This window comes from Berghia stephanieae, chromosome 4 (genome assembly GCF_034508935.2).
Source record: "Berghia stephanieae isolate SIO BIC M18660-M18661 chromosome 4, UCSD_Bste_1.3, whole genome shotgun sequence".
Taxonomy (NCBI): Eukaryota; Metazoa; Mollusca; class Gastropoda; order Nudibranchia; family Aeolidiidae; genus Berghia; species Berghia stephanieae.
In genome coordinates this window covers 27,204,594-27,219,484 of record NC_088363.1, presented here as the reverse complement: position 1 = coordinate 27,219,484, position 14,891 = coordinate 27,204,594, and the positions used below count along the sequence as shown (strand labels likewise).

General features: G+C 36.4%; 1 protein-coding gene across 1 annotated transcript; it reads right to left on the bottom strand.

Annotated features, from left to right (window-relative positions):
* Positions 1-6,582: 6,582 nt before the first annotated feature.
* On the bottom strand, positions 6,583-13,615 carry LOC144970348 (ADAM 17-like protease). Its single transcript, XM_078909890.1, has 3 exons — positions 11,826-13,615; positions 9,755-9,952; positions 6,583-8,951 (listed from the first exon to the last, which is right to left on the bottom strand). Exons 1-3 carry the CDS (start codon positions 12,993-12,995, stop codon positions 7,875-7,877), a joined length of 2,445 nt encoding a protein of 814 aa, XP_078766016.1. The 5' UTR covers positions 12,996-13,615; the 3' UTR covers positions 6,583-7,874.
* Between the last annotated feature and the right edge of the window lie 1,276 nt (positions 13,616-14,891).

Genomic DNA, 14,891 nt, shown 5'->3' with positions numbered 1-14,891 from the left:
TGTTAGCGCTTCATCTGGGTTTGTTTTTGTTTTTTTGCAACCTAGCATTGTAACATCTATATCTAATGTACGCAGCTGTGTATGGCCACATATATGGCCAAAACTCTTTGGGTAACTGCTTCTCTATAATCATACATCTGGTCATTTCAAAATGGTGCGCCGTTGCCTTTCAGCAGTCCCATTTTGATGTGGGGAACATAGTGTACTTCTCTCATGTTTGATCTGGTTTCTAAGTAGAATAGTTTGAAATTCTTTAGCTAAATATTATGAACCATTTTCTGATCTGATTGAATTAATCTTCCCATAAGGGCAGAATCGGCAAGGAATGCCTCTATTGCCACAGCTGATTCACTTTTATTCTTCAAACAGTATACAAATGTAGCACCTAAAAAATCATCAATAAAGGAAATGGATTATTTGAAACCTTCATATGAGTTAGGGGTAATAGGACCTGCAAGGTCAGTGTGTACAAATTCTAAAGGAGAAGCAGCACCGTTACGAGGACCTCGATGTATTTCATGTGTCATTTTCCCTTTCACACATACCTCACATTCCTTTTTATTTTGTTTACACTCAACTTCCATGCAGCTACAACATTTTCAAGTTTCTTTATATCATCAAAAATTACAATGACCAAGTGTCTCATGCCAATCATTTATATCTTGTGAGTAGCATAAACTGTCCGTTGATTCAGAAGTATTAGAAATAATTAGTGCTAAGATAATACAATTTGCCACTTTTTTAAATCGGAAAACTCACTGAATAGTCACTACACTGACTTTTTGCGCATTCGCCCTGAAAATAAACACTGGCCCCATCATGGGTAGCTGCTTGAACAGAAAATATAATTTGTGGAAATGTTGGAACATATAGTGCATCTTTGAGCATATTGTCAACCTTCTGAATTTTGAAATTTCAATTTGGCATTACTAACTCACAGGTATATTTTGTTGGAGTTGAGTGCTTCCGAGGGAATTTTTGTGTCTTTTTTGAGTACATGCATTTTTATTTTTTTCTTTAAAAATCATCTTACCTTATACAACCTAGTATTTACCAATACATTCTAAATCTAATAGAACCAACTTGTAATATCCGAATCTTTGTATTTAACGGACGATTTCTTAAGTCCTGCTTCTTTCCCTGATTATTCTGTCCCATTCCTTTTACGAACTATTTTTTTTAATTAAACAAGGACATAGTAATGCGCTAGTTCTGTATTGCTTATTTTTATCCAATTAGAAAAGTAAGCGTCGCCTTTCACGCGCCATTGTACTCTTTTTGCGTTAGTTACGAAAAGACACTAAGAAAGAAAGTAAAAAAAAAAAAAAAATAATAATAATAATAATAAAAAGAGCATTTACCAAGGGATGTAACGTGCAATATATAAATTTCATATAGGATAATCATGATTACCGCCCTTATCTATTCAAATTTCTTGTTTCCCATCCATCTCATCACCTATTATGAACTATCTATAGTGTGCGCTTGGCTAAGAAGCTTACAACATTGCCATCCGGAAGTACAACGGACCAACACACAAAATTATATGTAACCTCAAACGTTTATTGTCTGGATGACACAGTTTAATGAGAATTACTCAATTACGTGAGAATTACACAAAAAACAATAATAATGACCCGAGTGACGTCAACTTCATTCTATCTATAACATTTTCATGGTCTAAAGGAGTTCGTTATAATATTTGAGTTGAAGTGGTATTATTAATAAATTGTGTCTTATGCGTCTCTCTATCGGTTTTAGAGTTCCTGTTTTGTTTTTTTTTTTTTTTTTGTTTTTTTGTTTTTTTTGGTGATCCATTTCCAGTTGCTATGATTAGTAACCAGATAGCTGACAATTAAATTATTGAATTCATACTATTTTTTAAAGTTTGAGGTATGTCCCTTCTCTTTAATTCAACTATTGTTTTAAGTCATGTGAATGATCAAGATAGTTGTGATAAATGAGTTTTATTCAATGTCTTGTCTTTTAACTGTTATTACTATTAGTTTTAGACATCATTATTCCCTTTCCGTGAGCTTCTGTTTTTGTCAATAATATTATTTCGTTATGATAAAAGGTTTTTACACATTGTTTCATTGGTCATTGTTTTGGAACTTTGCCAGTAAGGCAAGCGGGCAGCGCCGGGACTCAAGACAACCCACTTTTTTTTTCCAAAAATGATAATTCTGTCTTTAATTGTCTCGATATTCAGACATGCATGTACCATACTGAAATTTAAGTGTTTTGGTTATTCTTTTTTTTCTTTTTTAATCTGAGTATTTTCATCCATGTGATTGGTTAGTCTGTGAGCGTGGTGTATGGGATCTGAAATGTCAGGTACGATAAGGCAAATTGTTCTTTCGTGTTTTAACGTAAAGCACTGAACAAGTATAATATGTTCATTTTTGTAGTTCTTTAAAATTTTACATGTATTTTTCCTCAATTAAAATTTTAATTTTTTTTTAAATATTGTTTTTGACAATCAATCCGTCTGCTCATCAATAATTATCATGTTTCCATGACGCCATTTAAGATGATCCACTGCTGATCTCCATGACAATGTGAAATATTTTTCGAAAGTGTCAAAACAAACGAAAGGTAAATTCTTGTTTTTTTTTTTGTTTTTTTTGGTCAATACATTTTTGAGTTTAAAATTTTGAATTTTAACCACCGCGTTTGTAAATAGAAAATGAGAAAGAAAACAAGCGGTGTCACTAGAACTTTCGTTGCTTTTGTTTGTTTGACAGTTTTATTTTTCTGCTGTTTTCATTTTGTTGTTGTTGTTGCTTTTTTGTTTGATGGTTTGTTTGTTTCTGTTTCAAGAATTAACTAAACGTTTTAAAATGTGCTGAGCAAAGTGGAAACACAATCATAGAAATGTATTTTTATTTGTGAAATTGATAGAAAGGATAAAACTGATTTTCAAAAAAAATTTACTTGTTTATTCATGAAGATTTTGTAAATCATTTTTAGTCTAAAAAAAAATCAGACTCAAATTTTGCATAACACTTTTCTTATACATAAAACTGTTTTAAACAGCGGCGTGGCGTATTGACGGCATATGGTGGTGCCATGATTAGAAGAAGAAAAAAATTTCTAAAACAGTGAACACGATTAAGAGGAGAGAGCACATGTTAAAACTCTCTTTTTTGGAAAGGTAGGGGGAGGGTCGATGGTTTCTACGAGTGGACACAACTCACAAAAACAAATAATTCATGAAAACAACAAGACGCAACACTGAGATACAAGTCCCGTGTGAAAAGGTCTTTGTAATTATTCTTTGTCCACCATTTAAAGGATTGGATTTGGTAGATAATGCAATCAATATGTGATAAATGTAAATCAAAAGAGAAAAAAAACTATGACAGAAATTACTTACTTTTAGTACTTGTAAAGAAAATCTGCACGGCGATATTTCATCTCTGCAAATCTTTTTATAATTTGTTTATTGAAATCTTGAATGGCATCTATTTCAGCTTTGTGAAGTGACAGAATCATTAACGAATTTAACCGCTCCTGTTTCATCGAATTTCGCAAGAAATTTTTCACTCTTTTAAGGGTGCTAAAACAACGTTCAATACGATGGAAGTGGTTAAGGTCACTATAGCCTATAGATGTCCATGATTTGTCAGTGTTTATTGTATCTGTAAAAAGTAGACAATAAAAACAAAAGAAACGTTTTTTTTTTCTAAACTAACTGTGAGCCATTCATGTCACTGAAAAAGAGCGTTTTCGAGATTTCCACACCTGTGTTAATTCAAAATCAGTTGGTTGGTGAGGAACTAGTCTTTTTATTTCTAATTTGTCATCTAGTGTCGATCTCCAAAACGGTCGGTGAAGTAAAGAGTCAATTTGATTCATTGCAATTCATTGCTTAACAAAACAAAACTTCAAAATATATCTCAAATAATGAAAATCAGTGGAATACGATTAATGATTGCACAAATAAAAGGTAGATTCAGATCTCAAAGATCACAAAGAAAAAATCACTCCACTTAAGTACTTAAGAAATCAAAACACACACCAAAGTATAACTGTTGACAATCTTCACTTTCTTTCTCTGACTGACACAAATACACACGTACAAACACACACATACACACACACAAATAAACACTCATATACACGTAACCATCAACTCGACACTACAAGCAAGAAAAATGTTGGTAAATTCGTCCACAATGCTTCGTTGTAAAGAATTACTTTATTCAATAATCGTGAAAAAGAGGTGGTGGGGGGGGGGGGGATTTTGATGTCATATTTTAAAGTTTTATGTTGTTTTTTTTTGCTGTTTACAAATAAACTTGACAATGATCAGTGTTTTTGACAGTTAATGTAATAATTTGGATGGCCGAAGTTACCCTAATTATGACGTAAATGGTGCAACATTGGCGCATCCCCCCAGTCCAACGGTGGAGCTCTCAGATCCTGGCACAAGTCGAGGGGTTTTCCGCTATTTGAAGATAGTATAATTCGACCCAGTTTCTCGCTCAATCAGCTGTAGCGATACTAAAGGATAGAGCATTAACTGGAGCTTGGGTTGCTTTGCACCACGGTGTTGATTTTGTCACTAATTCGCGCAGTGATGTCACCAACACACGAGTCGGCGCAGTGCGTGAATCGGAATCTTGAATAGAGCGGAGACTAAAAAGGCAGTATGTTGTTGGCGAGTTGGCGAAAGACAGTGGAGTTAAAATTTCTCAGTTTTATTTTTAATTAAATTATGCTGTTAATGATTTTTAAAAGATTGGTGCGGTGCCTGGCACCATTCGATCCAATGGCCCCACGCCACTGGTTTTAAACATCCATGATTGATAGAAATCGTGTTGGTAGAATAATTGAAAATCATTAAATAATTTAGCACTCATTTCATTTTATTGATTACATTCTTATAAATAGGCCATGCGATTTTATTTCAATCTTAACTAAGTTCTGGACGAAATAAAAAAAGAAGATGAAAAGATAGACCATCCCGATTCAAAATAGTTTAATAGGGAAAAACTCTCACACCAGTCTTGCGTGCAGAGCTTCGTCTCTTAGACGGACCCTCCATAGACCACACCACACAGAACGTCGGTAAAAACATGCCAAGGGCTTTGAATGCTCCCTCCATAGGACACACAACATCAACGGTAGTCATCTTTGTTATTGATTTTAGTCAGCCATTTTTATGAGTAATTCTCACTAAATCCCTCCAAAGGATACACGACATCAATGGCCTGGCGTCTTTCTTAATATTTTAGCCAGCCAATTTTTATGAACAGTTCTCACTAAATACACGGCATCGACGTCTTATCCAAATGATAATAACCAATTGCTATTGCCCCTCTCGGCTCGATCGCTCAGTTGGTAGAGCACTCGCTTCACACGCAAAGGGTCCGTGATCGATCCCTGGTGCCATCGCGATTTTTCTGCTGGATCTGTTAGATCTGACAGAAAGTACTTTGCAATAGACTATCGTCCTGTCCACAGGATAGCAAGCAATTGCTATTGCCCGTTTCACGCAATAGAGACCGAGATAAATTCCGGCTCCATTGGCCTATTAACTACTACTACTAGTAGTACTACTACTACTACTACTACTACTACTACTACTACTACTACTACTACTACTACTACTACAATTACAACAACAACTACTACTACTACTACTACTACTACTACTACTACTACTACTACTACTACTACGACTACTACTACGTCTACTACTACTACAATTACAACAACTACTACTACTACTACTACTACTACTACTGCTACTACTACTACTACTACTACTACTACTACTACTACTACTGCTGCTGCTGCTACTGCTGCTACTACTATCATCATCATCATCATCATCATCTTCTCTGAATGACTACTTTTTTTCGACTTTATTGCCCCTTTCAAGCTATAGAAACCAGGTTAAACCAACGCCTTCTACAACAGCATTAACTACTACTACTACTACTACTACTACTACTACTACTACTACTACTACTACTACTACTACTACAATTACAACAACAACAACAACTACTACTACTACTACTACTACTACTACTACTACTACTACTACTACTACTACTACTACTACGTCTACTACTACTACAATTACTTAATATTATCATCCTTATCAGCATCATTGTTATTATCATCATCACCATTTTAAAATTATTATTAAAATAAGCTCAGCGGCAGGTAAACATTTCATGTCGATATCTTCCCAGACTTGTTTTCGTTGATTCTTGATGTGATCAATAACTTTATTTTTGTAGTCGTCCATCTTGATCATACGGGGTACAAAAAACGAGCAATGCTACAAACGGCTACATGCTAATTTTTTTGTGACGGCTCTGGTGTGCAGTCGATGGAGGGATTTCTATAATTTCTTGTTGTCCGTTCGTTTGTCTCGTGGTTTGTTTACTTTTGTGAGCCATTGTTATGAGTAGGTCTCACTAAATACTATCAATCAGATCACAAACTTCAATATTGTTCTGTCTCTTGTCGTCCATCCTGACAAAAAACGAGCAAATGGAGACAGACTAGTGTTGTGTCTTGTGGTCTATATAGATAAAATGCAGATGACGTCACTCAGGCCTTTGTTATTTTTTTTTTTTTTTTTTTTTGCCATCCGCGTTTTTGAGTTGTTCTCACTAAACTGTATTAACCAGACTATAAAAGTTCATGGTTACACAGAGTTTGTGTGTTGGTCCGTTATACTTCCGGATGGCAATGTTGTGAACTCCTTGGCCAAGCGCATTCTATCTATAGAGGGGTTTCTCTAATTTTTTGGTGTTAGGTTCGTTTGTTTCGTTTGTTGTGTGGTGTGTGCTCGCAGTGTGTGGTTTTTGGAGTTCTCCATGGGAGCTATCTATATTCAAGTTTTCGTCTAATCGGGTGATCATTATAAATGTTGTCCAACGATTAGTTATATTCTAATAAATGTCAATCAAGCTGGACAAAGTAACCAATGGACATGATCTATATTAAATTTCCATGTGTTCGAGGTCATTGGTCACATTGTAAAATATGCTCAAAGTGACCCACATAGTGAAAAGTGTTCACAACTTTTTAAATCTCTAACATCATGATTGGCCATTTTATTCATCTTGACACATGGATTTGTTTATAACTTTTGTAAACGAAGCAGCGTGTTTACATTTGTTAAGAAATATCCAATTGTTGGACAGCAACAAATCATGTGATTGATGACCTGGTTGGACGAAACCTTGAATATAGACCGCTCCCATTGTATGTTAGATAATTCGAAAACACTTCTTGTTATGTAGGTCATTTTGAGCACATTGACCAATGACCCAAGCATATTAAAATAGACATCGTCCCAATTTAATACACAATATTCCGCTTTCAAATAAAGTTAATCTATTACGACTATTACTATTATTAAATTGTTACTTCAAAAATCGTTAATGTCAAAAAGACCTATCTGAGATTCTTGGCACATTGTTGGATCATTTGATATAATATATCATTCTATCATTCTATGAAGTAAATAATATCTGGTCAAAATAATGCAATGTTGTTTTACCAGTGTATTAGGAAGGACGACTTCAGATAGAAGTAACCAATCACAGTTATTAGGTGAGTAAATCCGGACGTGAAAGTCGGGGTTGACTTTAGGAAACATATCAGCAACATTAAAGATAGCATTAATATTAACGTGACCCAGAGACTGGTTTATAAAACCAGGAAGATCTAGAGATAGCATAGCTGTCAATGTGAAACAAAAAAAACGGTAAAGAAAGTGCTGTCAACGACTAGAAAAATCAGAAGGGGCCCCATCATTCATGATCCTTTTTTCCAACTAAGGCAGTGGGTTGTGGGGGGGGGGGGGGGAGAGAGATAATAATTATGCAAGTGAAGTTTTGTCAAACCGCTGTGGAAGGCATACGGAAGTTATTGCGGCGTATTTGATTCTGATGTTCGGTTTCGTTGACTGGGGTAAAACTCTCCCGATGAGGTAATACTGGAGACTGACTATAATCAGTTTGCCGCATTATACTACGAGGTTGATACGAAGATGGTGAATTTTGAACAATGACAGGGGGTGAAGGGTATGGACTGATGTGCATAGGATCCTGGCTGTGAAATGTGAACCGACGAGGTTGGAGTTCAGTTGTTTGAAATGTGGAGAGATAAGGACCTGTTGTACTGCCTCCAGCTGACTCGCTTTGAACGTTATACGGTTGACTAGTGAAACCAAAACTGGTTGCGTTTGAATGACCTCGACCTCTTTGACGACTACCACAAAAAATCAAAGTACCAAGGGCAACGACGTAAATGACAATTGACAAAACGATCAACCAGTCCAGAGGTGACATTGCATCGTCTTTTACTTTCAGTACCAAGGATGTATTCCAAGGGATTTTGTCTATTTCCCCCAATTCAAGGCATACACCTCCCTTACAAAATCCTTTATGACACGGTGTGCCATCATCATAGGTTTTCTCTGTTTTATTGCACATTAAATTGCTCATTCCCAAACTCCCGCAGCAAATAGAACAACTATCAACATCGTTATTACATTTGCAACTTTCCAAGCGGTTTGATGAGGCATTAGATTGACTGAGAACGCTGCAATAATCTAAACACATTCCATTCCAGCATGTGCCGTGGTTTGCGCAAAGCTGTCCGTTTGGTTTTGCTCTTGGAGGTGGACACGAATAAAAATTAATCCCATCGCAGAACGATATGTCGAAACAAGAACTGTCAACATCATTTACACATTGCTGTGTTTTAGGCGCGACTGTACAGTTTAGGCAACACGGGTGGTTAAAGGGGGAGCAAATTGATGTCTCCGTGAACCGACATTGAGGTGTACAACACCCAAAAGGGTCGACGAGGTGACTCTGCCCAGGATCGCAATCTTCGCCGTGGTCAAGGATGCCATTGCCACATTTATTTCTCTCCAGTATTTCCTTAGAAATAAGACAATTAGGACGTGCCTGTATAAAAGAAAATTTACAGAATACAATTTTTGAGCTGAGTGTGTGTGTGTATGTATGTGTATGTTTGTACTTTGTTTATTACCTTTTACATTTTGCAGTCCATAGTTTCTAGTATCACTTCTGCGTATAGCGCAATATCCAATAAATTTTGCCATCAAAGCGTTTTACAAGAGGTTCCCGACAAACAGCAACACTCAATCGTCATGAGGTCTGTAATGCAATATTGCAAATTTCTTTTTTCAACAGAACAACGCTGTTTCCGGTCAGGTACTCAATTTACACATGCTTCCGGTGAGAGGATTTGAGCAAAAAAAAACCATTTTCACAAGACTCATATTTTCGCCGTCTAAGACAACTAGAAGAAGAAGAGGAAGAGGAGGCGGTAGTAGTGGTGAAGGGGAAGGATTAGGAGGAAGAGGAGGAGGACGACGACAAGAAGAAGAAGAAGAAGAAGAAGAAGAAGAAAAAGAGGAAGAAGAACGAGGAGGAGGAGGAGGACGAGTAGGTGGAGGCGATGGTGGTGGTGGATGATGAGGAGGTGGTGGTGGTGGAGGAGATGAGGAGGAAGAGGAGGAGGAGGAGGAGGAGGAGGAGTAGGAGGGGGAGGAGGAGAAAAAGAAGAAGATGATGTTGATGATGACGATGATGATGAAGAAGAAGAAGAAGAAGAAGAAGAAGAAGAAGAAGAAGAAGAAGAAGAAGAAGAAGAAGAAGAAGAAGAAGAAGAAGAAGAAGAAGAAGAAGAAGAAGAAGAAGAAGAAGAAGAAGAAGAAGAAGAAGAAGAAGAAGAAGACACTCACACTTATTATTTTGGTAATTCTTTTTATACTGCATGGGGAGAACTTGAAATTATTTGGCTTATTAGCAGGGTTGACACTCGGGTGCATCAGATAATTCCCACCTTTTTGTGGCACGCATTTCGCCGGCACTTTTCCTCTTACGTCGTGAACTGCGCCGAAATTATGCCCAATCTCATGAGCAAGGACCAAGTTGTAAACCTGGGAAACAGGTAACAATTACAACAACAAATAAGTGAGTAAAAATATTCCTGAACTTTAATTAATACAGGGCAGTGCCCCGTTAGCACAGTTGGTAGAGCACTCGCTCTATACACAGATGGTTGGGTTCCGTCGAGATTTTTTTTCTCGACTCCTCCTGTCAAACCCAGTAGTAATTGGGTCGCTGGGTCTGTTTTTTTAAGTACTTTGCCATAAACGAACGGTCTATCCAAAGAGTAGCAAGCTATTGCTGTTGATAAACTAAGGCCCCGTGGGCCTTATGGCTCTGAAGGACTTTTTACTTTATACGTGTCTATGGACTCATCGTGTCATTGTGTTTTACAATACTTCATTTATAACCCCAGTAGGCTATGTGGAGTCAAATCTCCATTCCATACACAACATGTCACCTTTAGGGGAACATTGAATTCTCACAATATCCCTCACTGCTTTTTGCTAGTTAATTCACATCTGACTCAGTTATGTAATGCGTATATTGTGTCTTATTCAAAGGATCACTGTCACCCATCCATTCACTGATAACCCTCAAAGTCGCTTTATTTTCCTGGGTCACGTGATACCCTACTGCTGAGTTGTCGACGCCACACAAAAACAGTTGAATTTACGAGGTTAAGTAAAAAATGTAATGGGACAAATCTCCTACTGAGTTCATTTCTTTTTCATGTAATGTCTTAGTTTGGCTCGATTGAACCAACAGGTGAAAAGACCCCATCCTTCTCGAAATCCGCTTTTTGCTCTGTACAGGATTCGACTTATTAAAAACTTACATCAGACTATAAATAAATTTTCACCAAGTGGCGGCAGCGATGTTATTCGAGCTGTACTGGAGAGCAAGATCATTTTATTGTAATCAACATTTTTGCAAACATTATTTTTTTGTTTATGGTCGTGTTAATTCAACATCATGCAATTACTCAAAGTTTGATAATTTTTTTAAAATGTTTACCCTTTCGAGTAAAATATTTCTAAAACTACCGAGAGTAGAGACCTGGCCTTTGACGAGATAAGATATGCACATTTCTTCTATTTATGTGTCAGATTTCATTGGAATATGATGAGTACTCATATAATGTCGGAACTGTTCAGATCGTGAATATAGAATTTATAGCCAGAAATATAAGCCTTGTGTTAGAATTTTTTTTGTCTTATTAAGAAGAGAGGATATTATAGTATTCTTGAACTCCTACGTTTGGAATTTCGGATGAGATCTCAATACTGCTCCTCTGGGAGCGCGCATTCGGAACGAGATCAAACTTTCAAACGCCAGAGTTCTGAATACTTTTATCATACTCCTCCAATGACCTCACCCTGTTATTTCTCAACAAGATAATGTATCCTTATTTATATTAGGTGTGTTCTGTCGATTTGCGCGATTGATCGATCGCGCAGCGCTTTTCGTGGATCCACCGAATTCGCAAACAATCCATTGATGTTTGCTTGTTTTGTAGATCGGTAGATCGTGCAGCGCTTTTCATGAATCTACAGAATATGCAACAATCCTATTACATTTTGTCGAAGTAAGGCCGAGTTCGGATTCATCAACACCTGATGCACCCTTATGATAGATAACATACATCAGTCGATTATATTGTGACCGTTTGTCCAAAAACAGCACTATGTCAGGGTGTATTTGAAGCATTAAATTGTATTCAATTAGTAGCTCAGCTTTTAGAAATTTGAATATTCAATAGGAAAATAAGTTTGTTTTTTTTGTTTTTTGTTTTTTGTTTACTTAAACTTTTTTAATAAATGTAAATAACTAATTCTGAACATGTTTACTCCGAAACGCAATTGCCATAATCAAGTTTAATCTGAGATAACACCAAGAAGAGATGATGACAGATTTTCTTACCATTAAGGCGACCACTGCGTTCTTTGTCTGTGTTGAGCTGACAGCAATATTACCAATACTACAAATTCCAAGATCTTCGATATTCTTGGAACCTTTAGACGGCGTCAATGCCATGCCTATAACGTGTTTCTTGAAGTTTCGTTGCGTGTGGAAATGCACAAGACAATACTCTTTGAAATATGGTACGTTGCGTAGTTGGTCGAGGAGAATACTAGCGTGTGTTGACGACATGTCATTGTTTAAGTACTGCTTTGAACTAGTAATGTTCGGGCTTGTATGGACTTCCACGTTTCTGATTTGTATAAACACTCTCTTTCCTTCAACAAACTTTGTGTGGGAAAAAATCAGACTTGTTATTGAATACGAATGAACGAGTATTTTGACCGCCTTAATTATTGATTTTCCCGCAATGCCTCTAAAGAATCTGTTATCTATTACAACCAACATATCACATACAACGTCTTTGGAATGCAAATCTCTTCTTTTTCTTGAGCTGTCTAATTTCTGAGATGAGTATCTTTCAAATGCTTCGTCCCTCTCCTTGATCTTTTGATTTTTTGAAAATGGCGAATGAAGGTTTTGAAAATGATGGTTATTTTGGCCATCGGTAACCGGATAATTTGACAAGGTTGAGGAGTATGTGTTATTTATTAAGTGCTGACATAATGGTTTTCTAGTCTGATTCCAAATCTTTATATCCCGGTGTCGATATGCCACCATTTGATTCTTATCAAACCCTGTGAAAAAACCCAAGGGTTCCACAGAGAAAGACAACGTGGAATGAATAGCTTGAATTGTCCACAGACCTTCGTGATAAAAGGAATTGACTCGGCTTTTTGGTTGACCGTCGATAACACCTTGGTAAATGTCAGTAAGGTCAAGCTCGATTTTAGATTTTGTGCCATTTGCATGGATTGCGTTTATGCTAGCTTCTGGTGACATCAGAGACTCGGGTGGTCCAGGTTCTAGGGACAAAGAGACCTTACGTCCAAAAATAGATAAGGTCAGTTTCTTGTGCCTCTCTTTGCCGTTAACATCTCTTTTTGTTCTTACTGTGATATGGCGTGGAGTCAGTATTTGGTATTGAGAAAATGTTTTGTGGAGATTGAATTGACTCAAGCAAGGGAGAATGCTTGCAAAGAGGAATGCCATGGAGACTACGTCAAGCATGGTCTATGGCTCTTTGTAGAAAATAATAATTTATCTTTGACGCATCTGACTTGATCGAACTTGCAGACAGTAAACGTTTCAAAATCTATTAAAGATGTTTGGATTTAAAGAAATTACATACATATTTATACTGTTACTCACTTTATTTCGCTGTAATTTCTATGACTATGAATGCAGTGAAGAAGTAGTAAAGATATTGCTTTCTCATTCCTAATTTTTTAAAGACGTTTTTTGTTTGTTTGTTTTTGTTTTTTGTTTTATTTGTCTCTTGTATAAACCACAAAACTTTCACTTTCGAAGCAAGTCGAGACCATGATTATTATCGCATTTTCAGTTTTAGATTTGATGCATCATTATATTTTTTAGAATATACTTAACTAAATTATTCACAGTTCAGATATATCTTGTTTTCCAATTGATTAGAGTTTACACTGACGTTTTATTCCTTGTGCAAAACAAAATATGCCAAACCTAAGTACCTACATAAATCGAGCATAAATAACTATTATTTTATTTTATTAGATTTTGAACACCAGTTCTCCAATGTTGATAGAATTGAAGTGGCAAGATTAATTTTGGGCAAATTGTTTTCCTTTTGATAAACTTTTCTGATTGTGTTTGTTCATGACGTTTCAAATTGGTGCGAACTCAAAAATACCAAAATGGGAAAGTGTGTGAACCACAATTTAAATGCATTTACTATAGATATTAATACATAGAATTTAACGTAAAGTGATACTAAGCTGCTAGAAAACGTGGAGTGTAAAAAAAACTAATAAATTTAAGTGAATATAACAACAAAAAATAACAAAATACCAAACATGGAACGTTTCGGACTTTAAACTCTTCTTTGGTCAACAAAAAAAACAAACAAACAAGAAAACATAAATGCATTACGTAAAAACGGATAGACGCAGATAAAAATTTAGCACGTCCATTCCCCATTCCGTAATGAGCGGTGGGATCTGCCTGAAGCTTGGGATCGTAAAAATACTAACGAAAAGATGAAAATGGAAAGGCTTCGACAAACGGTACATGCCGTCAACAACAAAAAATTGCGTTTTGAGATTTTCCCAGGAGTAACCTAGCCGCAAAATCATTCCCTTTCTAGCGTTTTTTTTAATTTTGTTATTAAAAAGACCAGTGAGTAGTTATACGCATTTAGTCGAGACGTGACAAAATTAATGCAGAGACGAGTGTCTTCAAACTGCTGAAAATGATATTCTATTGAGCTCATATCACGCGATTTTAACATTATGGTTTATGTGGTTATATTCATACACAAGGAACTGTCAAGAATGACACCCAGGTTCTTAGCCTTGTCAGAAATAGAAACATCGCAATCAGTTATGGTTATGGTGAATGTAGGAGTTGACAAATGATATATTTTAAATTTGGATGAATTCAAATCGAAAGAATTTCACTTTTATTTATTCATTCAACAATACCCTATATTCTAGCATCCAACTGTTGATGGAGGCGCTGACATTTCCAAAAATTATAGAAAAGAGAGGAGAGATCATGCGGAGAGGCAGCTTTATATATCTGCGTGACGCTAGCATTAATGTGGAGAGAGAAAAAATGAAGTGAGTAGATGTGACTCATATATACGGGAACAACACAAAACAAATAACGTTTCGGCCCCTGGCCTTCGTCAGGAGACAGAAAACACAAACAAATATAGACTCAGACTCAGACTCAGACGCCTGTGCACCCAGGACTCAACATTCAAAGAAAAAGCGAAAGAACTCATTGATTTTTTCAGAGCCCGGAACTATCCTGATTATATCCTTCGCACAGCGCTCAACAAAGTCAACACCATCTTCAGATCCCGGGCCCTTAATCCCACCACAAGAAATAACCAATACAAAACCCAGATCGTCCCAAACTCATCCT

Coding starts and splice junctions, on each gene's coding strand:
- LOC144970348 (XM_078909890.1), bottom strand. CDS start 12,995: ATGCTTGACGTAGTCTCCATGGCATTCCTCTTTGCAAGCATTCTCCCT. Junction 9,953..11,825: donor ACGCAGTGGTCGCCTTAATG/GTAAGAAAATCT, acceptor CCTGTTTCCCAG/GTTTACAACTTGGTCCTTGC. Junction 8,952..9,754: donor GAATTACCAAAATAATAAGT/GTGAGTGTCTTC, acceptor TCTTTTATACAG/GCACGTCCTAATTGTCTTAT.